The sequence below is a fragment of the Eleginops maclovinus genome, chromosome 13 (genome assembly GCF_036324505.1).
Source record: "Eleginops maclovinus isolate JMC-PN-2008 ecotype Puerto Natales chromosome 13, JC_Emac_rtc_rv5, whole genome shotgun sequence".
NCBI lineage: Eukaryota > Metazoa > Chordata > Actinopteri > Perciformes > Eleginopidae > Eleginops > Eleginops maclovinus.
In genome coordinates this window covers 11,757,182-11,782,266 of record NC_086361.1, presented here as the reverse complement: position 1 = coordinate 11,782,266, position 25,085 = coordinate 11,757,182, and the positions used below count along the sequence as shown (strand labels likewise).

Below are 25,085 nucleotides of genomic sequence, written 5' to 3'. Positions count from 1 at the left end.
TACCATATTGCACTTGATATTATTACACCTCAGTAACTACCTAAATATTCTATCCTGCCTGTCTGTATAGGTTGTGTTTAAATCTGTACTACCATGTTATATGTTGTGTGTCAACTTTTACTTGCACATTTGGAGTATGGGGAAACGCAATTTCAATCATCTGTGTAATTACTTGTACTAATTGCATGGTCTGATCGACAATACAGTTCATTCATTCACATGGTGAAAAACTACATAAATAAAGGGTTTTTCCACATGTGCGTTGCAATATACGTATAATAATACTTTCTGAAGATCAAGGTTCAAGGCTTTATTTGTCATATGCACAGCAGATACAGCGTATATGTTGGCAATGAAAATCTTATGTCTTGAGGATAAAAAGTTAATGAAATCTTTCTTGAATGCCTGGCTTTAGCGTAATGGGCATAAGGTCCAATCAGCTCAAAATGTCTTACCCATGACAAGAAACCCAGCCTGAAGACCACCACAGGCCATATTTGGGTTAGAGCAATATCGCCACCTACAGGCACTAGATGTTTGTGCAGCAGGGAAGACTTCACAGCGCCCCATATTAAGAGACCATTTGCGTGGTTGTAGTTCAATAATGATAAAGGGCCATTCCTGCATTTTGCATGAGTTTTCTTGGATTTATGGTTTAAAAAATGTAGGGTCAGTTTGCTGATTTAAGAAACCTTGAGGAATTTAACAATACAGTTATTTTTTCCCCCAGTAATTTAGACTCAGAATATTAAATGCTTCTAATTTTATGAAACTAAAAATGGTACATTGCAAAATACGTCAGTAATTAAGGTTACAGAAGAACGAAGTTTTCTTATTTTGTAAGGAGTATCTGTGAAATGTTGTTTACACAGGCCAGCTACAGTCTACAGAAACATGAGATCTAATTGCTCCTGTTCCACCATTAGACTTTCAAGTCTTTGAAAGGCAAGGACGCCTTCAAGTGCACTGACTAAATACCAATACACCACAACCTGATTATATGGGGCGATGCCTGCGAGCTAGTTATGGCAATAATCACTGCTTAGACTAACACTGTTTTTTTTTTGTCAGCACTGGTCTTTCCCAGTCCTACACATAGCAGTCTCGCTAGATTAGTATATTCCCCTCAAGTCGCTTTGCTTAAGGGGGATGGCTTTTCAGGCTGTGCCCTGGCCTTCACATACCAGTGTCACTAGGTCATATAATTTCCTCAAAGTGGTGGTGCTTGGGGGGAATCGGCACCCTTTGGCCTTTCTAGGCCTACACATAGCAGTATCACTAGGTAGTATATTCCCTTTAATGCAGCTGTGCTTAGGGGAAATGACCATGTGGCACCTTTGCCAGGCCTTCTACTTATCAAACTAACATCACCAAGGTCAGGCTCTTATTCCACACAGTTTTCTCTGCGAAGGAGTGAACTAACCAATGTGGTGGTTCCCCTGTTCAGAAAAGGAGGTCAGAGGGTGTGTGCTAATAACAGAGGCATCGCACTAATCATCCCCCCAGCAACGTTTACTATAAGGTGCTAGAAGTGAGGGTCCGGTCGATAGTCGAACCTCAGTTTGAGGTGGAACAATACAGATTGTGGCCTGGTCGTTGAACAATTGACCAGCTTTTGAATCTTGCAAGGATCCTGAAGGCCCCCTTCTGGGACTATGCTCATCCAATGTGTTTTGTAGATTTGAAGAAGGTGTAGGACCGGATTCCTAGTGAGATAATGTGTGAAGTGCTGCGGGACTCTGGGGAGAGGGAGTCACTTCTCAGGGCCATACTTTGTACACCCAAAGCGAGAGCTGTGTCCGGGTCCTAGACAATAAGTAGGACTCGTTTCTGGTGATGGTTGGACTCTATAAAGGACTGCACCTTTTAACCAATCCTTTTCAAAGCGTAGTCATAGGGGAGCGATGCTGTAGTTCGGTGGACTAAAGATTGCAACATTGCAGATGATGTGGTTCTGATGGCTGACCGTTCTGCAACCTTTCAGCACTAATTGGTTCGGTTTGCAGCCAAGTGTGAACTGGCTGGGACTGGGATGAGGATCAACACTTGAAAATACAGTATGAATCCATGTTTCCTAGCAGGAAACAGATGGACTCTCTTTTCCGAGTAGAGAATGGGTCTTGATCTCGAGTGAAGGGTCAATGGTATCTCACATACGTCGGATCTCACGTTCCATTGTCCACGTTAATGTCTTATAATCTCTGCCCATCAAAACAAAGATAAAGACCTTCATTTGTCATGTGCACTTGACTGGTTACAGTGCTAATAAATGATATACAGTAGTTCAAGTGAGGTCCAACATGTGCAATTTTGAAAAAACCAAATATAGCTTGGAAACCAGGTTGTTTGAATTTAGCATACCTGGATTATGTTAATAAACATTGGTTCCCATCTGGTACCCAAAAAGGCTCCTAAAACTGTATAAAGAGCCTTTCTTCAGAAATCCCACTAATCGATCACCCTCTGATCTACTTGACCTCCCTCTGATCCCTCCTGACTACACCATCACCAGGGCCTAATGCTGAACGGACCGCTGTAGCGGAGCAACCTCCATCCATGGTTCGACTTACTGTTATAACATTTTGTGCAGTCAATGTCCGAACTACTTTGTTGCATGTTTATGTTCAAAAATCATAATAAAGGTTTTGCAGTCTCAAACCTACTGGCTGTCAGTTTTTCCTCCAGGATCTGATTGTATGAGTTCTTGTGAAAAACAACTTCCTCTTCACGTAGCAGGAACACAAAACAAGATAAACAACATTTTTGCACATATCCTCTTCAACGAGTCTTATTGAAATCTTGTCATTACCTTTATGTAAGCTCACTTGGCGACCACAGGTATTAAGACAGTTAGGTTCATTCTTTAAAAAGGAATTTGTTGTTCTTTTAAACCTCGAGTATGAAGAGCGTTTGGAAAGCAGTGATTGTCCTGAGTGCCATCATCGCCGCAGGTTAGTTGAGAATAACTACAAGTTTACTTGTTGTTTTACTTGTATGTTTGTTAATCTGACCTCTGTACCAACTTAGTGTGATTTTCATGTCTTTGTTAACAGAGTAATTGAATGATAACTAAAGCATAAATAAATAGCTTGTACTGTTTTTCATTGCTTGAGAAAGAAAAACACTTTTTTTTAATGGCTTTTCATGACTAAGTCTCAGGTGATTTCACTACACTGCAGCTTAATTGGATTCAGTCTGGTAAAATTGTCTGGTCCAGCACTAATTGCCACAGATCTAGCAGAGGACTCCTGCTTGTGTTTTATAAGAATTAGTACGAGAAAAATCCATTTAAAAATCAAAATAAAGAGACACCTTCCTTAATGTATATAAGTATCAGTCAAAGTTGTGGTGGTAAAAAAGGATAAATCAATGTTTGTTTGTTTATTTATTTGGATAAAATACAACAATGTAAACCTTAGCTTGTAATTTAAATCAGTGATTAAATAATTGGTAAATAATGGATTTGTGGGGAACTTTGCACGTCAAATTTTGCATTTCAAAACAGACCCCAGAGTGATTCATATTTCCAAGAAGACCAATAGAATCCACACCTGAAAAAAAACGTAAACTAACGACCAAAAGCTAGAGAGAGAATTCGCTGAAATTTGGTTAAAATACGCTTACTCGCTGAGTTAGATAGAAAGATTGATTCCACTCTCCAGTTACATTTCGCCAAGTTGCAGTTAGCTTAGCACAAACAGTGGTAACAGGAGGCAACAGCTAGCTTTGCTCCGTCCAAATGTTATTCAACTACCATGACCTCTAAAGACTCCAGGAAGTCACTTCAGCACAGATTGTAATTTTACACTTAGGATTTTGTACACACTAAACAAACCAGCTTCTTTCTATGCGGTGCTGGTGGAGGAACTAAAATCTTATCTGTAAAGATAATAAACTTGAAACTATGTTGTTAAGCGAGTTACTTTACTGTGTATCTGATTATCAAATGCCATCTTCTTCTTTCCATTGAACAGCACAATGCCTGACCTGCCGTATGTGCGCTCTTGGCATATCTGGGAACTGTGTCTCTGGAAAGGACATCGTATGTGGTCCGACTCAGAGCTGCTTCGATGGGCAAGCAAGTAAGGAAAACACTCTGAATATACTGTGAATACACAAGGTTGAAATGCAACTACAGCATATCATAAAACAAAACATAATAAATTAGCATCAAAATCCTGACTGAAACACGGCGAATTGGTTCAATTTTTTATCACATTTTCTTAATGTGTCCACTTACCATGGAACTGTTGATGTTTACAACATTTTAACAGAGATTGGATGAAATCAGGTAAAAAGGTTAAACAACTAAAGTTCAAACGACGATTGAGTGAAGTCCGATAAATACTTTTAATATAATCAATGGCTCCAAACAAAAGACGTCACTGTAGACTTGATGTAAGCATATTTTCCAAAAAATCAACAGCATGAAACATTTTAAATGTTAAAACCCTTCTGTCAAGAGCTTTCGGTCATGTAAAATAATCGAAGACATTTTCTATTCCACATATTTACGGCGTTAATTCATTTTGGGCAGATGTGAGCTGGAAGCTGACAAAATATAGTGAAAGTGAGGTTTAAAAGGAACCAATGTTAATATTAATCAAATCTAATAGAGACATTATCACATTGTGCAATCAACATTTCATTTGTATTAATTAAAGAATAAAACATTTGTGTTTTGCCCCTTTAACAAGTAGTTTGCTATTTTTTTATTTGCTGACATCCTCTTCTGGTTTTCATTTCTCCCAGGACTCCTTAGGACAGGAGAGGCGTTCCTGCACACCCGCGGCTGTCTGAACACCACTCTGTGTGGGCTTTCAGTGACGAACCACGTGCTGGATGAAGCATACATTACATACCTCAATTGCTGTGCAACTAACCTGTGTAACGGAGCTGTGTCTGTCCAACTGTCTCTGACTGCAGCCCTCGGTGCCGCAGTGCTGTCTTCTCTGTGGGGCTTGTTGCAGTTGTAATTTTAGGTGACCTGTTTTTATTAACATTCACTTGTCCTTTCTACTATGTATTTAAACAATAATTTTCATACCTATAAAGCATCAATAAAAAGCATCAGCATGACATTTTTTTTACATGTGTCCTCATCATTAAATAAAGACTGTCTTTCTTATTGGAAAGCCAAAAGATATCCAATTAAACAGACGAGAGACTGCTCTCTTCAAAAGTTTGGATTCACCTTCCACAACAGTTTGATTTGGTATATTGCGATGGCTGAGAGTTTTACTCTATATTTGAAGGCTCTGAGCACAACAATGGGAGGAACATTTTCAAACTATAGGAGTTATTTTTTCTCCAGTAAATCACATTTTATGGCCTAAAGTTGCTTTCAAACAGAATTTACTCTGCACAAAATTCAGACATGGTGAAAAATTACATAAGGATAGGGTATTGCACATGTGCGTGGCAAAATGGCTTTCAGAGACACAAGCAAGCTACATTGTTAAGCCAACAGAGAGTTAGCCATTTCTTATTTAACATAATGTTTTACATTTGAGGTTCAGATTTCATCTGATCAACTTTAATGTGGCCAAAACTTTCTGAGGCCTTGAGGATGAAAAAATATAGAACTCTTTGTTATTAATGGAACGCCTAGCTGTAGTTTTGCTGCCATTTTGAGCAATGTACCTTCAAAACAGGAAATTATAATCTGGGCGTATACTGTCCAATCAGGAAGATCCTTAAAACAGGTAAAAAATACATCATTTGCCTTGTTTGCTAATTTACTTACAAAGGAACTGTAGGAAAAAACAACTTATTTGAACATTTAGTATCATTTTTCTAGTTACTAGTTTTTATATGTAAAAAACTGTATTAATCATAATTTCGGACGTTCAAAACTCAGGTTGATCCACCACATTTGTCTTGTTTTCTTACCTGATTACAGTGCTAATAAATAATATAATTCAAGTAAGGTCATACATTTTGGGAACCGGGTTTGTTGAATTAAGCATACCTGGATTATGTTAAAAAAACATTTGATCCCGTCTTTTACCCACTAATGCTCCTCAGGCTGAAGAGCCTTTCTTCAGAAATCCCACTAGTCGATCATCATCTGATGTATTTGTCCTCCCTCCAATCCCTCCTGGCTGCGGGATATACCATCACCAGGGCCTGCTGCATCAAAGACCGCTGTAACAGAGCCACATTCATCCACATCCCCTTCACTGATGCTTTGGGCACACTAATGACCGTTTGGATTACAAAGAGCCTTTAAAAGAAACAAAAGAGATCCTGTTCATGACTGGGTGTTTTTTGTTTTTGTAATCACACATTAATTAATAGCTATAATTGACCAACTTGATTACAATGGACACACTCTTTTTGTGATGCTACCATTGTTGAGGCCTCTATGGTTTAAAGTCATACTGTAATAACATTTTGTGCAGTTGATGTCGGAAGTATTTGGTTTTTATTTGAGTTTTTGAAAAATAACTTCCTTTTCACGTAGCAGGAACACAAAACAAGATAAACAACATTCTTGCACATATCCTCTTCAATGAGTCTTATTGAAATCTTGTCATTACCTTTATGTAAGCTCACTTGGCGACCACAGGTATTAAGACAGTTAGGTTCATTCTTTAAAAAGGAATTTGTTGTTCTTTTAAACCTCAAGTATGAAGAGCGTTTGGAAAGCAGTGATTGTCCTGAGTGCCATCATCGCCGCAGGTTAGTTGAGAATAACTACAAGTTTACTTCTGCCTTATTCCGTTATCTATTCGAAACATGTTTGTTAATCTGACCTCTGTACCAACTTAGTGTGATTTTCATGTCTTTGTTAACAGAGTAATTGAATGATAACTAAAGCATAAATAAATAGCTTGTACTGTTTTTCATTACTTGAGAAAGAAAAACACTTTTTTTTAATGGCTTTTCATGACTAAGTCTCAGGTGATTTCACTGCACTGCAGCTTAATTGGATTCAGACTGGTAAAATTGTCTGGTCCAGCACTAATTGCCACAGATCTAGCAGAGGACTCCTGCTTGTGTTTTATAAGAATTAGTACGAGAAAAATCAATTTAAAGGCAAAATAAAGAGACACCTTCCTTAATGTATATAAGTATCAGTCAAAGTTGTGGTGGTAAAAAAGGATAAATCAATGTTTGTTTGTTTATTTATTTGGATAAAATACAACAATGTAAACCTTAGCTTGTAATTTAAATCAGTGATTAAATAATTGGTAAATAATGGATTTGTGGGGAACTTTGCACGTCAAATTTTGCATTTCAAAACAGACCCCAGAGTGATTCATATTTCCAAGAAGACCAATAGAATCCACACCTGAAAAAAAACGTAAACTAACGACCAAAAGCTAGAGAGAGAATTTGCTGAAATTTGGTTAAAATACGCTTACTCGCTGAGTTAGATAGAAAGATTGATTCCACTCTCCAGTTACATTTCGCCAAGTTGCAGTTAGCTTAGCACAAACAGTGGTAACAGGAGGCAACAGCTAGCTTTGCTCCGTCCAAATGTTATTCAACTACCATGACCTCTAAAGACTCCAGGAAGTCACTTCAGCACAGATTGTAATTTTACACTTAGGATTTTGTACACACTAAACAAACCAGCTTCTTTCTATGCGGTGCTGGTGGAGGAACTAAAATCTTATCTGTAAAGATAATAAACTTGAAACTATGTTTTTAAGCGAGTTACTTTACTGTGTATCTGATTATCAAATGCCATCTTCTTCTTTCCATTGAACAGCACAATGCCTGACCTGCCGTATGTGCCCTCTTGGCATATCTGGGAACTGTATCTCTGGAAAGGACATCGTATGTGGTCCGACTCAGAGCTGCTTCCATGGGCAAGCAAGTAAGGAAAACACTCTGAATATACTGTGAATACACAAGGTTGAAATGCAACTACAGCATATCATAAAACAAAACATAATAAATTAGCATCAAAATCCTGACTGAAACACGGCGAATTGGTTCAATTTTTTATCACATTTTCTTAATGTGTCCACTTACCATGGAACTGTTGATGTTTACAACATTTTAACAGAGATTGGATGAAATCAGGTAAAAAGGTTAAACAACTAAAGTTCAAACGACGATTGAGTGAAGTCCGATAAATACTTTTAATATAATCAATGGCTCCAAACAAAAGACGTCACTGTAGACTTGATGTAAGCATATTTTCCAAAAAATCAACAGCATGAAACATTTTAAATGTTAAAACCCTTCTGTCAAGAGCTTTCGGTCATGTAAAATAATCGAAGACATTTTCTATTCCACATATTTACGGCGTTAATTCATTTTGGGCAGATGTGAGCTGGAAGCTGACAAAATATAGTGAAAGTGAGGTTTAAAAGGAACCAATGTTAATATTAATCAAATCTAATAGAGACATTATCACATTGTGCAATCAACATTTAATTTGTATTAATTAAAGAATAAAACATGTATCTTTTGCCCCTTTAACAAGTAGTTTGCTATTTTTTTATTTGCTGACATCCTCTTCTGGTTTTCATTTCTCCCAGAACTCCTTAGGACAGGAGAGGCGTTCCTGCACACCCGCGGCTGTCTGAACACCACTCTGTGTGGGCTTTCAGTGACGAACCACGTGCTGGATGAAGCATACATTACATACCTCAATTGCTGTGCAACTAACCTGTGTAACGGAGCTGTGTCTGTCCAACTGTCTCTGACTGCAGCCCTCGGTGCCGCAGTGCTGTCTTCTCTGTGGGGCTTGTTGCAGTTGTAATTTTAGGTGACCTGTTTTTATTAACATTCACTTGTCCTTTCTACTATGTATTTAAACAATAATTTTCAAACCTATAAAGCATCAATAAAAAGCATCAGCATGACATTTTTTTTACATGTGTCCTCATCATTAAATAAAGACTGTCTTTCTTATTGGAAAGCCAAAAGATATCCAATTAAACAGACGAGAGACTGCTCTCTTCAAAAGTTTGGATTCACCTTCCACAACAGTTTGATTTGGTATATTGCGATGGCTGAGAGTTTTACTCTATATTTGAAGGCTCTGAGCACAACAATGGGAGGAACATTTTCAAACTATAGGAGTTATTTTTTCTCCAGTAAATCACATTTTATGGCCTAAAGTTGCTTTCAAACAGAATTTACTCTGCACAAAATTCAGACATGGTGAAAAATTACATAAGGATAGGGTATTGCACATGTGCGTGGCAAAATGGCTTTCAGAGACACAAGCAAGCTACATTGTTAAGCCAACAGAGAGTTAGCCATTTCTTATTTAACATAATGTTTTACATTTGAGGTTCAGATTTCATCTGATCAACTTTAATGTGGCCAAAACTTTCTGAGGCCTTGAGGATGAAAAAATATAGAACTCTTTGTTATTAATGGAACGCCTAGCTGTAGTTTTGCTGCCATTTTGAGCAATGTACCTTCAAAACAGGAAATTATAATCTGGGCGTATACTGTCCAATCAGGAAGATCCTTAAAACAGGTAAAAATACATCATTTGCCTTGTTTGCTAATTTACTTACAAAGGAACTGTAGAAAAAAACAACTTATTTGAACATTTAGTATCATTTTTCTAGTTACTAGTTTTTATATGTAAAAAACTGTATTAATCATAATTTCGGACGTTCAAAACTCAGGTTGATCCACCACATTTGTCTTGTTTTCTTACCTGATTACAGTGCTAATAAATAATATAATTCAAGTAAGGTCATACATTTTGGGAACCGGGTTTGTTGAATTAAGCATACCTGGATTATGTTAAAAAAAACATTTGATCCCGTCTTTTACCCACTAATGCTCCTCAGGCTGAAGAGCCTTTCTTCAGAAATCCCACTAGTCGATCATCATCTGATGTATTTGTCCTCCCTCCAATCCCTCCTGGCTGCGGGATATACCATCACCAGGGCCTGCTGCATCAAAGACCGCTGTAACAGAGCCACATCCATCCACATCCCCTTCACTGATGCTTTGGGCACACTAATGACCGTTTGGATTACAAAGAGCCTTTAAAAGAAACAAAAGAGATCCTGTTCATGACTGGGTGTTTTTTGTTTTTGTAATCACACATTAATTAATAGCTATAATTGACCAACTTGATTACAATGGACACACTCTTTTTGTGATGCTACCATTGTTGAGGCCTCTATGGTTTAAAGTCATACTGTAATAACATTTTGTGCAGTTGATGTCGGAAGTATTTGGTTTTTATTTGAGTTTTTGAAAAATAACTTCCTTTTCACGTAGCAGGAACACAAAACAAGATAAACAACATTTTTGTACATATCCTCTTCAATGAGTCTTATTGAAATCTTGTCATTACCTTTATGTAAGCTCACTTGGCGACCACAGGTATTAAGACAGTTAGGTTCATTCTTTAAAAAGGAATTTGTTGTTCTTTTAAACCTCGAGTATGAAGAGCGTTTGGAAAGCAGTGATTGTCCTGAGTGCCATCATCGCCGCAGGTTAGTTGAGAATAACTACAAGTTTACTTCTGCCTTATTCCGTTATCTATTCGAAACATGTTTGTTAATCTGACCTCTGTACCAACTTAGTGTGATTTTCATGTCTTTGTTAACAGAGTAATTGAATGATAACTAAAGCATAAATAAATAGCTTGTACTGTTTTTCATTACTTGAGAAAGAAAAACACTTTTTTTTAATGGCTTTTCATGACTAAGTCTCAGGTGATTTCACTGCACTGCAGCTTAATTGGATTCAGTCTGGTAAAATTGTCTGGTCCAGCACTAATTGCCACAGATCTAGCAGAGGACTCCTGCTTGTGTTTTATAAGAATTAGTACGAGAAAAATCAATTTAAAGGCAAAATAAAGAGACACCTTCCTTAATGTATATCAGTCAAAGTTGTGGTGGTAAAAAAGGATAAATCAATGTTTGTTTGTTTATTTATTTGGATAAAATACAACAATGTAAACCTTAGCTTGTAATTTAAATCAGTGATTAAATAATTGGTAAATAATGGATTTGTGGGGAACTTTGCACGTCAAATTTTGCATTTCAAAACAGACCCCAGAGTGATTCATATTTCCAAGAAGACCAATAGAATCCACACCTGAAAAAAAACGTAAACTAACGACCAAAAGCTAGAGAGAGAATTTGCTGAAATTTGGTTAAAATACGCTTACTCGCTGAGTTAGATAGAAAGATTGATTCCACTCTCCAGTTACATTTCGCCAAGTTGCAGTTAGCTTAGCACAAACAGTGGTAACAGGAGGCAACAGCTAGCTTTGCTCCGTCCAAATGTTATTCAACTACCATGACCTCTAAAGACTCCAGGAAGTCACTTCAGCACAGATTGTAATTTTACACTTAGGATTTTGTACACACTAAACAAACCAGCTTCTTTCTATGCGGTGCTGGTGGAGGAACTAAAATCTTATCTGTAAAGATAATAAACTTGAAACTATGTTGTTAAGCGAGTTACTTTACTGTGTATCTGATTATCAAATGCCATCTTCTTCTTTCCATTGAACAGCACAATGCCTGACCTGCCGTATGTGCCCTCTTGGCATATCTGGGAACTGTATCTCTGGAAAGGACATCGTATGTGGTCCGACTCAGAGCTGCTTCCATGGGCAAGCAAGTAAGGAAAACACTCTGAATATACTGTGAATACACAAGGTTGAAATGCAACTACAGCATATCATAAAACAAAACATAATAAATTAGCATCAAAATCCTGACTGAAACACGGCTAATTGGTTCATTTTTTTATCACATTTTCTTAATGTGTCCACTTACCATGGAACTGTTGATGTTTACAACATTTTAACAGAGATTGGATGAAATCAGGTAAAAAGGTTAAACAACTAAAGTTCAAACGACGATTGAGTGAAGTCCGATAAATACTTTTAATATAATCAATGGCTCAAAACAAAAGACGTCACTGTAGACTTGATGTGAACATATTCTCCAAAAATCAACAGCATGAAACATTTTAAATGTTAAAACCCTTCTGTCAAGAGCTTTCGGTCATGTAAAATAATCGAAGACATTTTCTATTCCATATATTTACGGCGTTAATTCATTTTGGGCAGATGTGCCCTGGAAGCTGACAAAATATAGTGAAAGTGAGGTTTAAAAGGAACCAATGTTAATATTAATCAAATCTAATAGAGACATTAGGCTATTACATTGTGCAATCAACACTTAATTTTTATTAATTAAAGAGTAAAACATTTGTGTTTTGCCCCTTTAACAAGTAGTTTGCTATTTTTTTATTTGCTGACATCCTTTACTGGTTTCCATTTCTACCAGATTTCAATGGGACAGAAGAGGTGTCCCTGCACATCCGCGGCTGTCTGAACACCACTCTGTGTGGGCTTTCAGTGACCGACAGCATACTGGGTGCAAGATACACTGCATTCCTCCAGTGCTGTTCATCTAACCTGTGTAACGGAGCTGCGTCTGTCCAACTGTCTCTGACTGCATCCCTCGGTGCTGCAGTGCTGTCTTCTCTGTGGGGCTTGTTGCAGTTGTAGTTTCACATGAGCTGTGTCTACAACAGTCCCCTGAGTGGATATGCTCACTGTTTGCAGTTATTCTGATATGAAGTGATTATTATAAATCAGAATACCTTATTATTTACTTTAATTTGTCATATCTACGTTGTATTCAAAATATAATTTTCAAACCTATGAAGCATCAATAAAAAGCATCACTAAGACGTGTTTTTTTGTGTCGTCATTATTGAATAAGACTGCCTTTTTTAAATACAAAAAGCCAAAGATACAGTACTTGAGGAGATAGTTGATCAGAGGTGTGAAGTGGGGTTAAGAGAGGATAGAGGTATTGCAGTTTTTTGGTGAACATAAGGTCGAGGACGAGTAGTTTGCCAGCTTAATGGGTAGGTGGGGATGGAGACAGTTATTCAAAAAAGGATTTTAGCAGGGGTATTAAATCAGACAACTTCTATTTTTTGGGTCGTTTAAGTTACCGAGAAGTACCAGTTGCAGACCAGTGTCAGGGATGTTGGATAGGAGGGCATCTAATTCCACAAAAGTGATACAATATTTAGGAATATGGCCATAACAACAACGACCTCTTCCTGCAGAAGGGTTTTCTTTATTAGATTGAGTCCATTTTACATTTAATGCCAATTTTGCCACAGTCAAAGTTTATTTTTCACTCATAAAAGCAGTAATCAATAAAATAAAGAAACAAAACTAAAACTGGACTGGAGATCTTGTATGTGGACATCGTGTTTCGAAGTTTGTTAATAAGCTCTTATTGTTTATTGTTGTTTTTTTTAAACACTAAGGCTTTGATCAGCAGTGTTAAATTGGACAAGGCAACAGACTTGAGCAATGAAATATTTGTTTTTCCTGAGAGCAGAAAGCAAAATGAAGCTCAATTCCGCCCTTTACTGGCTCTTTAATATACTGCAGTTCACACCACAGAGAAGTGACATTTCTTCAAGTAAATGTCAACAGTTAAAAAGCATACAGGTCTACAAGTCCATAACTGCCACCACTTACACATCTGCGTTTATTCTACCTTACCTTACTCAATTAACCATTAGTATATTTTATTTTATAAATACTTTCTTATTTTGCATCATTGCATCATTATTTCTCTTGAATTATTTTATTGCAAGATTATATTTCTTTATTCATTTTTACATCTTGAGTACAGTGTATTTCATTGTTGTAGGAGTCTGGGCCTTTAGATGATATTGCCAAAAATATTGCTGCATTCATTGTTCATATGACAATAAAGCCTTTGAATTCCGAAATTGCCTTGTTCAAGCCCAATTTTGTTTTACTTATGACAAGTTCCTTTTCTGATCAATTTAAATAGACTTAAATCAAACCCAAATGCTTGAACCCTTCACCCTTCAGTTAATTTCTCTTCTTTTCTGTTCTTGTCCGACTTCAGAGCCATTCGTCGCCTTTTATCGAGCTCTTGAACGCCTCTCTGTTTGTGAAGCTCTATGCTTCACGCAGCAGGAAATGGTGGCGCTGCTGTGATGAGAGAGAGAGAGAGCAAGAGCGAAAGAGAGAGAGAGAGAGAGAGCGAGAGCGAAAGAGAGAGAGAGAGAGAGAGAGAGAGAGAGAGAGAGAGAGAGAGAGGCAGCAGAACTGGGAGGAGAAACCACACACACAACTACAAGCGACAACTTACTTTAAACACTTTGTAGGTAGTCTATGCACAAATGATCTGAAATTGCGTTGTTTTGAGCTTTAAACCCGCTAAAGTTAGGTTTGTTTAAGTTTTACGCTGCTTCAGTGTTGGCTACAATGTCTAAATGTGCCCTTTACTGACTGGGCTTTGTAGCGGAAGATGGGCTTGGCTGCCCGGGTTTTGTTTCTCGAATAGGAAATGTAACATTGTGCTGCTTTATTTTAACCGCTCTTTTGTGTTCGGTTCTTGTTTTAAAGGGTTTCGTGCATCAGCAGGTGAAGATGAGCGACGCAAACCTGCCCAAGGTTGAACTTTTTGTAAAGGTAAGTGATTGAATGATACTCCCAAAGAAGACGCTACGTTTTGATACGGCGACATTTGTGACATTTATTTGTTTAACGGGCTCCAGGAACGGTGTGTTTGAGGTTGCTTATGTTATTTCCTAATCAGCATGCTCAGTGTATTGTTATTACAAGCTGATAAGATATCCCATAGTGCCCGTATGTGTAGACATATAGTCACCTTGTACGTTCTTGTTTTAATATTCATGTCAGTCAGACCTCTGCTGACACAACGGGTTTATACATGACAGTAAAGCTAATCTAATTAAATACTCGTTAACCCAATGGGCAGACGACTTTCATCTATATTTAGTTATAATGTCAGGCAGGCTAATCCCACTTTCTCTGAATCAAAAACTCTTTATACAACAAATATGGCTTCCCCTCATGGCCCCACACGTTTAAATAAAGATCTCTCTGTGTGAACATGTGAACATGTGTAGCACCCTTTCCTTCAGGGGTGAAAGATGCTGTTGTAACTTCTCTGAAACCTGGTTTCTAGTCAGTCTCTTCAATGACACTTGATACCCTAATTAACAGGAAGTACAGTTTTACATTGGCCTCAGAAACAGAAAGTACCTCTTTACTATTTTGAACTGTATGTTTAGACTGTTCAGGCCACACGACAAACCCAGATTGGCTGAACATAAAATATGTCTTCCTGCAGCCATGCAGGGAACATTTTCACACTGTATAATCATTTCCTGAGCAGCATACAAGCTCAACGTAAACATTTGTTAATGTCTAGGCTATCATAATCTAAATATCTTATTTTATCAAAAGCAACAATCCAAAACCAAAGAATCTAAATGTTTTAAAATGAAAAAAGCAACTACTCTGCAATACACATTTAAAGTTGGAACTGGAGAAAATGTTTCATATTTACTTGAAAAAGGAAAATTACATTTTTCACGTTTTGTCATTTTTGCTTTAAAAAAATATATTGAATTAAGATGAATCCCCCTAGGGGGAAAATATATATACTAAAGTAGTTTATTCATTTTCTGACAATGGTTTTATCACTGTATATTATCAGCTCAAATTGCTTTTGTCAATGCTCTGTCTTAAATGAAACCAATAGTGACTTGCTTATGACTTCATGCTGCAGAGCCAAGACATGTTTTACTCCTTCATATGATCTCATACCATTATTTTCTGTCCTTCCTTAAATTTGAGCTGTTAACTTAAAAATGTTCCATTGCGTTAAAGGTTTCGATTAATAGACTAAATAATTGACTATCGTTAGCAGCCCTAAATGGCACTACATAAAATAACAGTCAATGCTGGAAACCCACAGGTTTTATTCGTAGAGTTTAGGGTTAGTGTTAGGGGTTAGGGTAAGGGTTAGGGTTGAACATGCACTTAAAATGGTCTGACCTGTTTGAACAATATATCAGCTCCTTTTTTGTTGTCCTGAGTTTGAATCTTGATAGTTTATTGCACTTATTGTAAGTCCTAGATTGAAGCATCAGATACATCTAATGTAATAATGTAATGTTTTTGTGTCCCAGGCAGGGAGTGATGGTCAGAGCATCGGCAACTGTCCGTTCTCCCAGCGTCTCTTCATGGTGCTGTGGCTGAAAGGAGTCACATTTGATGTGACAACAGTGGATATGAAAAGGTAAACACACTAGACCTACTTGGTTTGTACGTGTGTTTGTCTGTGTGGGCATGCTGCGAATTTCTATTGACTCAACAGAGAAGCATTTTCTTCTCTTTTGATATAAAGCAAAAAAGGGGCATTTCATTCAGATATTAAGTGTTAAAAGACAAAAAGCTCCACTGGCTTTGATTTACATGATAGTTGTTGAAGTCTTGAGTTGCAATCATGAGTAATTTCATATGTTTTCATTTCTTTTTCCCATTATTCTTATACCTCTCTCCTGCTGTTTAATCCTCCATCTCTTTTGCTGGATTTCTGTTCCGCTGTTTCTGATGATTTTTTTTATTTCCATCCACCTGTCAGGAAGCCGGATATCTTAAAGGATTTGGCTCCAGGTGCCCAGCCTCCCTTCCTGTTGTACAGCAGCGAGGTCAAAACGGACACGAACAAGATCGAGGAGTTCCTGGAGGAAAATCTCTGCCCTCCCAAGTAATCACTTCATACATTTGTTTTACAACATCTTATTTTTTTTAAACTAAATTCCATATTGTAATATTATTGTTAGGACTCATATAGCTTGCCTCCTACTTTATTTGATTTTTTTGTCATTTTGTATAAATCTTCTTTGAGTAGATTAACATTAAACATACTCACATTTAAGTGATTTATGTTTGTGATGAATGTATATTAATCTAAATCAATCTCTCTGTTTAGGTATCCCCGTCTGGCTGCCCGTAACCCAGAGTCAAACACAGCAGGCATGGATGTTTTCTCCAAATTTTCAGCTTATGTCAAGAACTCAAACCCTCAGGCCAACGAAAGTAAGTAACTGATACTTCAAAATAAGAGAATAACTTCACTTAACTTTAGTTTTACAGCTGAAAAAAAAATCATCTGGACCTTTTAATAGACCTGGTTGTTATCCGAGGTATTTTCTGCTCAGCTCCATCTGTCTTTCTCTGAAGGACAGAAAACCAGCAGGGAGTTAATACCATTACAGTCTGAGCGTTTCTGCCACAGTTTAACAGGTCACCTGCTGCTCTCTGTGGGGTGATCTCATTGGAAATGGCACTGTTTTTGCATTCCAGCCATTAAAAAAGTAATCCTTATCTGTGAAATCAACTTGGACTTGCATTTTATTTAAGAAATATATAATGCTTTGAGCTTTTACACATGTATCTGAATATGTTATGTGTGTGCTTAGACTTGGAGAAAGGCCTGCTCAAGGCTCTGAAGAAGCTGGACGACTACCTTGGCTCCCCACTTCCTGATGAAATTGACGAGAATAGCACCGATGAGCTCACTTCCTCATCCCGCCCCTTCCTGGATGGACAACAGCTTACTCTGTCTGACTGCAACTTGCTGCCTAAGCTCCATATCGTGAAGGTAATCTGCTCTAAGCTTTGCAGCATGGGGGCCTGGGAAGACTAGATTATAATGTTGTTTTTGTTGTTAAACTGAAGACTTGGGTCAAGCATGTTTTGTTGATCATGTCTCTTATTCTCTTTCCAGGTGGTGTGTCTAAAATACCGAAACTTCAGCATCCCCCAGTCCCTGACAAACCTCTGGAGGTACCTTAACGCAGCGTACGTCAGGGAAGAGTTTGCCTCCACCTGCCCGATCGACATGGAGATCCACATCGCCTACTCCTCTGTAGCTAAGGCTCTCAAGTAGGAGCACACCAGGAGGCACGAGTCATAAAACACATACATAGATAACATAGAATACACAAGCACAAAAACACACACTTACTCACCTACACACACACTCTGCAAGCAACCTGGTCGATCTATTTCTCCAAAGGCTTTGGCTGCATCTGTTTGTTTACTTTTTTACAGCTTCAAAAGTTGCTACATTGTTACAAGGGGTCCTTTTTAAATCCTTGTAATTTTAAGGATTTCAAGGGGGAAAAATCAAGGCCATGAAAGCTTTAGAATATACATAAATAGACATGAGCTATTAAGCTAGAAAAGTTAGTCAATGCCGTGTTGCGTCCTTGAATATAAGTGAACAGGGTCAGAAAAGTTGAATTTGATGTTTAAAACAATGTGGGAACCCATTTGATATCACTTTATACTTTTAGTCAATATATCTGGTTAATTATCGTCAAACTGTACTGTTAGTTTTGCTTCAGAGGTGTTTTTTCCTGTAGTTGTCCAACTTTTTGTTTGCCACGTGTCTCAGTTTACACCAGGAGGTAAACAAGGAAGCACTGGAGGCAGATAAGCTGATGTAAAGACAAACACATGCACAAAAAAAGCACTGTGGCAGAATGTATTTCCCTTTTCCTCACATTAACCTGGTTTAAGATTTTAATGATTGACCATGTTGCTTGCAGGTTACACACACACACACACTACACACACACGTCAACACAGTTAAAACTACAGCCTTGCTTGTGTAGAGTTTCACCATCAGTAGATACACACTGTAAAGTTGTTTCTTTATTCCCTCCCTTTTTTACAGTATTTCTTTGTATTTTTTTTAAGGGGCGGGGGGACACAAAGCTGCCTACCAGATCACATTGCCAGCCTCACACAAAATGCTTCAACTCTTTTTTCAGTCTTAGTACTAAAAAAGTGGGTTTCTTTTTTTAGGTTACATGTGTACCGGCGCCAAAATGTCTTTTGGGGTTTGCCTATGTTTTAGATTCTTAAGAATGAATGTATTAATTCATTTCTGAGGAAACAAGGCCTTTTTATACTTGAGGATTACAAATATAGTTTTTAAATCAGCAGTTTCTTATTTTTCACTTCAGAGAGGAAGTGGGGTGCTTTTCCTCTGCGGGCTGCAGACCGGGTCTTGCTTTAGGGAGGCAGAGATGAGAACAGTTACAGAGACAGGAAACTATTTCAATAGACACGGACTTCCCCTTTCTGCGCTCCCACAGTAGGCGTGAAGGATCATTCAAGATTACTCAGCTTGTTTGTCATCCGCTGTTGTCCTCTTTTTTTAATGAAGAATCATTTTTAGTGTCATATAAAAGAAACAAATCGGGTTGTTAGCTTTTTAAAATGTGGATAAAGAAGTTCAATACCGTTTACTGCTCATGTGCTGCAATAAAATCACTTATACTGCCCCCTCTGGTCGCCTGGAGAACCAGACCCAATCCGTTATATGTTTCTCATTCGGGGAAAACAAGGAAGTTAAATGTAAACATGGTTAAGGTCTGAAATTGAAATTGCACTTGCAGCTCTACATTGCCATCCATTGTTAATTTAAAGTAAAGGCTGACAATATTACAAGTTTTTCTTATTGTCAATTGATCCACTATGAATATTTTTCATGAATTATCCGATCCAGTCTGGGAATCTTAAACCAGTCAAGTGACTTGCAATTGATAACTGGAAACAATAACCACATGCCTCTTACGACTGTAGCGGCAGCTTGTGTAGACAACTTTATTAACTAAAGTGCAACTATGCAAATTAACATGTGTAGAGGATGTTTATAATCAAGATTTACACAGTAGGTCTGTTGTGAGCTCAAGATCACCTCATCATGTGTCATGTCTCTGGGATTAGAATGAAGCTAGTAAAAATTGAAATGTAACCTAAGTGCAATTTGAAACGATTAAAAAGACAATCTTGTACACAGACGTTTATAATGTTAGACTAGTTTAGTATGAGCACAGTCTGTTATTTTTTTATATGATTTTAATTACATTCTTCTTTTAGGTGTTATTGAGGACCAGTGTTGATCAAAGAGATTAAAGTGTATATTTGATATTGACTGAAACTTTCAAAAATGGACCAACGTTTAAAGGGATAGAGTCTGACTAATTTCAGTGCTCATGTATTATTGTATTAGAATGCAGGAGTTTTTTTTTACTTCTTACCTTGGGACTTGATATCATTTCATTAAAATGTTACTCTCATTAGTTTGTTTTCACTTCAGTTTTTAGACTCATATTTTGCCATTGACTTTGTTTCATATATTCCCCTGCAACCCTGTTAACCTTTAGTTTTGAACTTTTACATATCATGTAGTCAAAAGAGGTTGCACTTAAACGTCTAAATCATCAGTGGCATGGACACTAACCCAGTAGATCCCAATAATCAAGGAAAACAATCAAACTAGTAACACAAATGAAATTTATTTTGCAGATCAAAGCCCTTTACGAGACACATTTATTGAAATCCCAATAAAGAAATACCTTGCTGAAAAATGAACCTGTGACTGGTGTTTCTCCATTATGCAGGGTAACCACGTGAAGATACACACAACCACTTTTTCTTTTCCATTCAAGCAGGAAACTCAAAGCAATAATGATTAGATATTAAATGGAGCACAAATAAGAAGAAAGCATCTCTTCAGTGGTGTATTAGTTCTATTATCCAGGCCTTAATGTCATTTGGAGATATGAAAGGATATTCTCACAAAACAACATCGCTTATATTTTGAGTTTAAACTTTTATTAGTTTAATGTAAGGACACAACCTTCTGGCAAATCAACAAATATAGCAACGCACAAGTGTAATTAAAGATCATGTGATGTGTGATCATAAGCCACTAGATGAGGTTAGGTTGTTCTAGTAAATAAAGAACTATTATTCAGAAGTACACACACGTTTAACTTCGGAAAGATGTGGTAATACCACAGTGCATGGGCGCCACTTTGTTAGAAAATTGGGGACACTTTTTTTCAGATAAAAAAAAACAACTGCATTAAAGCGAGTTGTTTTAATGTTAGTTTGAATGACTTTGTATACTGCAGGGTTTATTCCAATTTACTCCAGGTGTAACTAAAGTCTTATTTAAATTGTGTTTATATTTCACATAATTAATCCAAATCTGCAAAGAAACTAAAGGTACAAATAAATGTAGTGGAGTAAAAGTACTATTTTCATCTCTGAATTGTAGTGGAATAAAAGTACAAAGTAGCATGAAATTAAAATATTCAATTAAATTAGAAGTACCTCAAAATAAGTAAATCTACTTAGTTACTTTACACCACTGTATGTACATCTTTTCCAGAAGAATTATGCTTTGATATTCAGTGCTTAGGGTGACACACACACACACTCACGGACACACCTCTGATGTTCAGGCCAGCAGCAGAGAGAGGGCGGGCAGCATGCAGAGAGCCGCTCCTCTCCAGCTGAGGGCAGCAAAGGTCGCGGCAGCCCCGTTGCACAGGTCGGTGTCGCAGCAGACGTTGGTGTAGTTGAAGTAGAGTCCCGAGGCGTACTTCTGTCCACTCACTCCACACTGGGCCGGGACTGCACAGCTCTTCTCATACATGGTCACTTCCAGAGAGCCTACGAAAGGAAAGAGAGGAGTGTATTTACTGCGTGTTGGTGCATGTAGTGATGGGAAGATAATAAAAATACATCAATGGAGGCAATGATCTACTACTAAAAAATTAATTATTACTTTTTGAATATTACTAAATAGATTGTATTCCACCTATGAATTAGTCTGCTTTGAATTTCAAAAACATGCTATTCTTAATAAATAACATATTGAATATAGTGCTACATTAAAGAATTGATGAAGTCCATTGTCCACAGCGTTCAGTTGCCCATATGGACCTTATAACACTGATACGTTGCATTTTTCATCCTAAATATTGTAGTCTGAATATAATCAATCATATAAAAATAATAATATTTGTTTTACTTACTCTGTTTTTATTTTAGTAATATTTTTAGATCCGACAATAAGTGCTGGAATATACAGTATATGTATTTGTACTTCAAAAAGAGGAAAGTTCATGGATTTCATTTTGATGCTTGGTGTAATGTGATTTTCAAATTCAGTAGTGATTGAATTTGTCAAGGGTGGGGGAAATAGGACCCAAGTGCAGCAACAAAGGGAGGCAGGTATGGGTCCAAACAAACGGCGAACTTTATTCCAAAAAGCTGTTGAACAAAAATACAAAGTTTGGGTAATCCAGGACATGAAAAACACCTGACTTGACACATGAAGAACCACAATGAACTGACAAAGAACACAAGGGAAAGCAGGACTAAATACAAAGACATTCATCACAACACAAGCCACAGCTGGGGAGGGGAGGAAGAAACACGAGGACAAAAAGGTGACAGCAATGAAACAATCAGACACAAGGAAAACCAAAAGACAGGAAGTAAAGCTACACATGACACAACAGAGGGAAATCATTTCAAAATAAAACAGGAAACAGACACAAAACAAGGATCATGACAGAATTTGAATAAGGTGTTTACAATATTTGTTTTTACGACTTAAATTGTCTCGTTATACCAATTATAAATATATTTATATAATATATAAAATATATATATATATATATATATAGCACTTAATACCACAAAACGTGTCACAACATTGATGCTGTTGACAAAATAATCATAAGGCCATGTGAGTATTGTTTGGCAGTGTTTCTTATCTCAGTCTTTTACCAAATTTTACAACTTAAAGTTAAAGTAACATGAAATGATTTCTCTGCCATATTTTGGAGTAACAAGGTGGTAAACAACTAAAGATACATCTTGTTTAAAAGCCACTGTCCCACAGAGCATTCGTAATCAAATCTGCCCCTGTATTTACTGGTTTAGGTGCAAAAAAAACACAGGGCTTTATCCTCTGATGAGACACAGTCAACATTTTGCCCCACCCACCGAGCCCAGAGAGCTATTTTTAGAGATCATTTGATGGCATCACAGGCAAAGTAAACAGACAACTGGCTGGATGAGAAACTGTGCTGAGATCTGATCCATTGAGTCACTGTTTTGTTTTGTATTGCACCTGTTTTGAGACAGGATCATGCATGTAAGAATGAATAGCCCTTTTTATTTTAGTATCCTTGTAAGTAACATACACAAATCTGACTTGTGTATGTCAAGTCAGATGGATCATTGTCCACAAATCATGTGGACAATGATTTGTTTTTTGGGCTCTGAAAGAGATGATTTACTAATACTTTGATAATGGACTTCAAACTGTTATTTTACTCAAGACTTTATTCAGCATTGGAGAGTTTGCTCAGAAAAGTTATGCAGTTAACTCAATATGGCTGCTTCTAAGACAGACGTCTTAGAAGCAGCCAGGATTTGTGGTACACAGGATTTTAAATAAAAAAAACTTAAACTGACTTTTAAATTAATCTTTTAGAGCCCTTGGACTATACAGGGAGGTCAGTGTAGAGATTTAAAAAATGACTACATTTTCACAGTTTCTTAAGATGTGGGTGTGAAACACCTTCAATTATAGATGATAGTCAGCACTTAATAACCACAATTTATTTTCAAATCAGAAAACAACTATCCTGATAATGTACTGACAGACATATGCACAGACTGCACTGTGAATTTCACAAATCTGTTCCCAACAATGAGGCTTTGTTGTCTCCTGACCTAGATTCTTAGAAATGATTTCATGTACAGACACAGAAATAAAAACAGACACAGACACAGAAACACACATACACACACAAACACTGGATCTTACCTCGTCTTCCTGTGGCTGTACTGGACAGGCAGCGCTGCCCAGCTGGACACTCCTGAGGAAACTTGAAGCAGTCCAGAGGCGAGATGGCCGGAAATACACAGGTGTAACAGGTCAAACAGGCTGAAAGAAACAACAGGGAACAATTATAAAAGTTCATTCTGAAACTGATCTCAAGTGGGTTATTCAAATATGATAATCATGTATTGATTAGATTTTAATTGAGTTCATAACAGTTTTGATATGAATGCTTACATTTTGTTATTAAAGAAATGTGACCAAGTTCAGAACTGAGCAGGACATTTTACAGAACTCAATAGAGTGGGAAGTAGTGTTGTTGTTTTTTCTTAAGGTACCACATAGCTTCAATTTGCAAGGTTGCATAAACCTCATCACACCCTGAATGCTGCCCTTTATTTTTGCTGTTTCTTTGAAAAGATTATAAAAGATATGCTAATGGAACTAATCCTCCTCGAGTATGAAAGGCTTGCCGTGTATTATGCCTGCAGTGGATGAACTAATCAAATTATTCTTTGCAATCAGATTTAGCAATAAGGACATACTCGTGATTTTGGTTTACAACAATCACGGGCATAGAGACTCAGAATTTTTTTTTGTATGAATTTGGCCTTTTCAGAAGAAATACTAATCTGATGTGGATGAGGGGATAGCATTTGTGCATCAGGAACTGCTACTATTGCACCTCCTCACTAACTTGTGAGCGAGTCTCTGTTTACCTGCGCCATCAGTGGTGTGATGAGGTTGCACCACCCTTGCAAAGTGAAGCGATGTGGTGGCTGCAAGAAAACAACACCGTTTTCTCAGAACTTATATGAATTTAATTTGTGTTTAAATACATGTCGGTTTGTCTTTTAGATGTACCAGTTCAATCCCATTTTGAAATTACATAATTCAGTTGTATGTCACTGTAAACATATTTTACAATAACGTCACAATTGTTTAAATGTCATCTTGTAATAATTTGACTTGTAAAATACATACCTGCCAAAGGTAGACAGAAGAGGAGTACAATCCCGAGTTGTAAACAAGACATGATGCTTTCAATAAGAGCTCCTTGGAATTGTTTTCAGATAAATATTCAAGCAGATCAAAAACTCCCCTCTTGGGATGTTCAACAGCTCTCTAGTCAAACTAACTGCTGATCCGATATTTTCCACAACGCATTCCTAAATTAAATACATTTTCATCTGGGTAGTCCCAACCCACACTCAGATTTTTTCTTTTGCTCTTCAACTGTATTTCAAGTAAATCTGTTTGGTTTGTCAACGTTTTTTCTCTAAATGTCAATCTTGGTCCAGCCTTATAAGTTTTGTCTTGCCCATGTTACTCGGGCCGTCGGTGTCTCCGCCCTAAAACTTCTGATTTAATTAAGAGTTGAAATTATGATCAGCTGACTTCACAGGAAAGGAAGTTCAAGCAAAGATACACCAAAGTAATGTCCTCAGTAATATTTATGGGAATTGGGAACACAGAGAGTTTATATGCTGTGATGACACAAGAAGGAAGATTTGGCTTTGACATAATTATTTGAAGACTGAACAGAAATGTTCCATCTGGGAAAGTAAATTAAATTTATCCAGA

General features: G+C 37.2%; 5 protein-coding genes across 7 annotated transcripts; 4 read left to right on the top strand and 1 right to left on the bottom strand.

The window, feature by feature from the left end:
* Positions 1–2,724: 2,724 nt before the first annotated feature.
* LOC134874543 (sperm acrosome membrane-associated protein 4-like) lies at positions 2,725–5,079 on the top strand. The gene is made up of 3 exons (XM_063898583.1): positions 2,725–2,951; positions 3,975–4,082; positions 4,753–5,079. The coding sequence occupies exons 1-3, from the start codon at positions 2,900–2,902 to the stop codon at positions 4,974–4,976; spliced, it is 384 nt and encodes a 127-aa protein (XP_063754653.1). The 5' UTR covers positions 2,725–2,899; the 3' UTR covers positions 4,977–5,079.
* A 1,390-nt stretch (positions 5,080–6,469) lies between these two features.
* LOC134874511 (sperm acrosome membrane-associated protein 4-like) lies at positions 6,470–8,825 on the top strand. Its single transcript, XM_063898541.1, has 3 exons — positions 6,470–6,684; positions 7,721–7,828; positions 8,499–8,825. The coding sequence occupies exons 1-3, from the start codon at positions 6,633–6,635 to the stop codon at positions 8,720–8,722; spliced, it is 384 nt and encodes a 127-aa protein (XP_063754611.1). The 5' UTR covers positions 6,470–6,632; the 3' UTR covers positions 8,723–8,825.
* Positions 8,826–10,229: 1,404 nt separating this feature from the next.
* On the top strand, positions 10,230–12,651 carry LOC134874551 (sperm acrosome membrane-associated protein 4-like). The gene is made up of 3 exons (XM_063898596.1): positions 10,230–10,430; positions 11,461–11,568; positions 12,243–12,651. The coding sequence occupies exons 1-3, from the start codon at positions 10,379–10,381 to the stop codon at positions 12,464–12,466; spliced, it is 384 nt and encodes a 127-aa protein (XP_063754666.1). The 5' UTR covers positions 10,230–10,378; the 3' UTR covers positions 12,467–12,651.
* A 1,379-nt stretch (positions 12,652–14,030) lies between these two features.
* On the top strand, positions 14,031–20,224 carry clic1 (chloride intracellular channel 1). Of its 2 annotated transcripts, none has more exons than XM_063898980.1 (7): positions 14,031–14,120; positions 14,366–14,431; positions 15,961–16,070; positions 16,416–16,541; positions 16,767–16,873; positions 17,257–17,438; positions 17,565–20,224. In XM_063898980.1, exons 2-7 carry the CDS (start codon positions 14,390–14,392, stop codon positions 17,724–17,726), a joined length of 729 nt encoding a protein of 242 aa, XP_063755050.1. In that variant the 5' UTR covers positions 14,031–14,120; positions 14,366–14,389; the 3' UTR covers positions 17,727–20,224. The 2 variants fall into 2 exon arrangements, with proteins under 2 accessions (XP_063755050.1, XP_063755051.1); XM_063898981.1 differs by lacking the exon at positions 14,031–14,120 and adding an exon at positions 14,163–14,181.
* LOC134874789 (prostate stem cell antigen-like) lies at positions 20,130–24,815 on the bottom strand. 2 transcript variants are annotated; one of them, XM_063898982.1, is made up of 4 exons: positions 24,486–24,815; positions 24,221–24,280; positions 23,487–23,606; positions 20,130–21,313 (listed from the first exon to the last, which is right to left on the bottom strand). In XM_063898982.1, exons 1-4 carry the CDS (start codon positions 24,535–24,537, stop codon positions 21,099–21,101), a joined length of 447 nt encoding a protein of 148 aa, XP_063755052.1. In that variant the 5' UTR covers positions 24,538–24,815; the 3' UTR covers positions 20,130–21,098. The 2 variants fall into 2 exon arrangements, with proteins under 2 accessions (XP_063755052.1, XP_063755053.1); XM_063898983.1 differs by lacking the exon at positions 24,221–24,280 and having other exon boundaries at positions 24,486–24,811.
* Positions 24,816–25,085: the final 270 nt, after the last annotated feature.

What these genes read in the sequence shown, in the direction of transcription:
- LOC134874551 (XM_063898596.1), top strand. Translation starts at nt 10,379, where the DNA reads ATGAAGAGCGTTTGGAAAGCAGTGATTGTCCTGAGTGCCATCATCGCC. An exon ending in GAGTGCCATCATCGCCGCAG is followed by an intron (nt 10,431 to 11,460) that starts GTTAGTTGAGAA and finishes TCCATTGAACAG; the next exon opens with CACAATGCCTGACCTGCCGT. An exon ending in CTGCTTCCATGGGCAAGCAA is followed by an intron (nt 11,569 to 12,242) that starts GTAAGGAAAACA and finishes CATTTCTACCAG; the next exon opens with ATTTCAATGGGACAGAAGAG.
- LOC134874511 (XM_063898541.1), top strand. Translation starts at nt 6,633, where the DNA reads ATGAAGAGCGTTTGGAAAGCAGTGATTGTCCTGAGTGCCATCATCGCC. An exon ending in GAGTGCCATCATCGCCGCAG is followed by an intron (nt 6,685 to 7,720) that starts GTTAGTTGAGAA and finishes TCCATTGAACAG; the next exon opens with CACAATGCCTGACCTGCCGT. An exon ending in CTGCTTCCATGGGCAAGCAA is followed by an intron (nt 7,829 to 8,498) that starts GTAAGGAAAACA and finishes CATTTCTCCCAG; the next exon opens with AACTCCTTAGGACAGGAGAG.
- LOC134874789 (XM_063898982.1), bottom strand. Translation starts at nt 24,537, where the DNA reads ATGTCTTGTTTACAACTCGGGATTGTACTCCTCTTCTGTCTACCTTTG. An exon ending in CTTCTGTCTACCTTTGGCAG is followed by an intron (nt 24,281 to 24,485) that starts GTATGTATTTTA and finishes GTTTTCTTGCAG; the next exon opens with CCACCACATCGCTTCACTTT. An exon ending in TCACACCACTGATGGCGCAG is followed by an intron (nt 23,607 to 24,220) that starts GTAAACAGAGAC and finishes TGTTTCTTTCAG; the next exon opens with CCTGTTTGACCTGTTACACC.
- clic1 (XM_063898980.1), top strand. Translation starts at nt 14,390, where the DNA reads ATGAGCGACGCAAACCTGCCCAAGGTTGAACTTTTTGTAAAG. An exon ending in AGGTTGAACTTTTTGTAAAG is followed by an intron (nt 14,432 to 15,960) that starts GTAAGTGATTGA and finishes TTTGTGTCCCAG; the next exon opens with GCAGGGAGTGATGGTCAGAG. An exon ending in AAACCCTCAGGCCAACGAAA is followed by an intron (nt 16,874 to 17,256) that starts GTAAGTAACTGA and finishes GTGTGTGCTTAG; the next exon opens with ACTTGGAGAAAGGCCTGCTC.
- LOC134874543 (XM_063898583.1), top strand. Translation starts at nt 2,900, where the DNA reads ATGAAGAGCGTTTGGAAAGCAGTGATTGTCCTGAGTGCCATCATCGCC. An exon ending in GAGTGCCATCATCGCCGCAG is followed by an intron (nt 2,952 to 3,974) that starts GTTAGTTGAGAA and finishes TCCATTGAACAG; the next exon opens with CACAATGCCTGACCTGCCGT. An exon ending in CTGCTTCGATGGGCAAGCAA is followed by an intron (nt 4,083 to 4,752) that starts GTAAGGAAAACA and finishes CATTTCTCCCAG; the next exon opens with GACTCCTTAGGACAGGAGAG.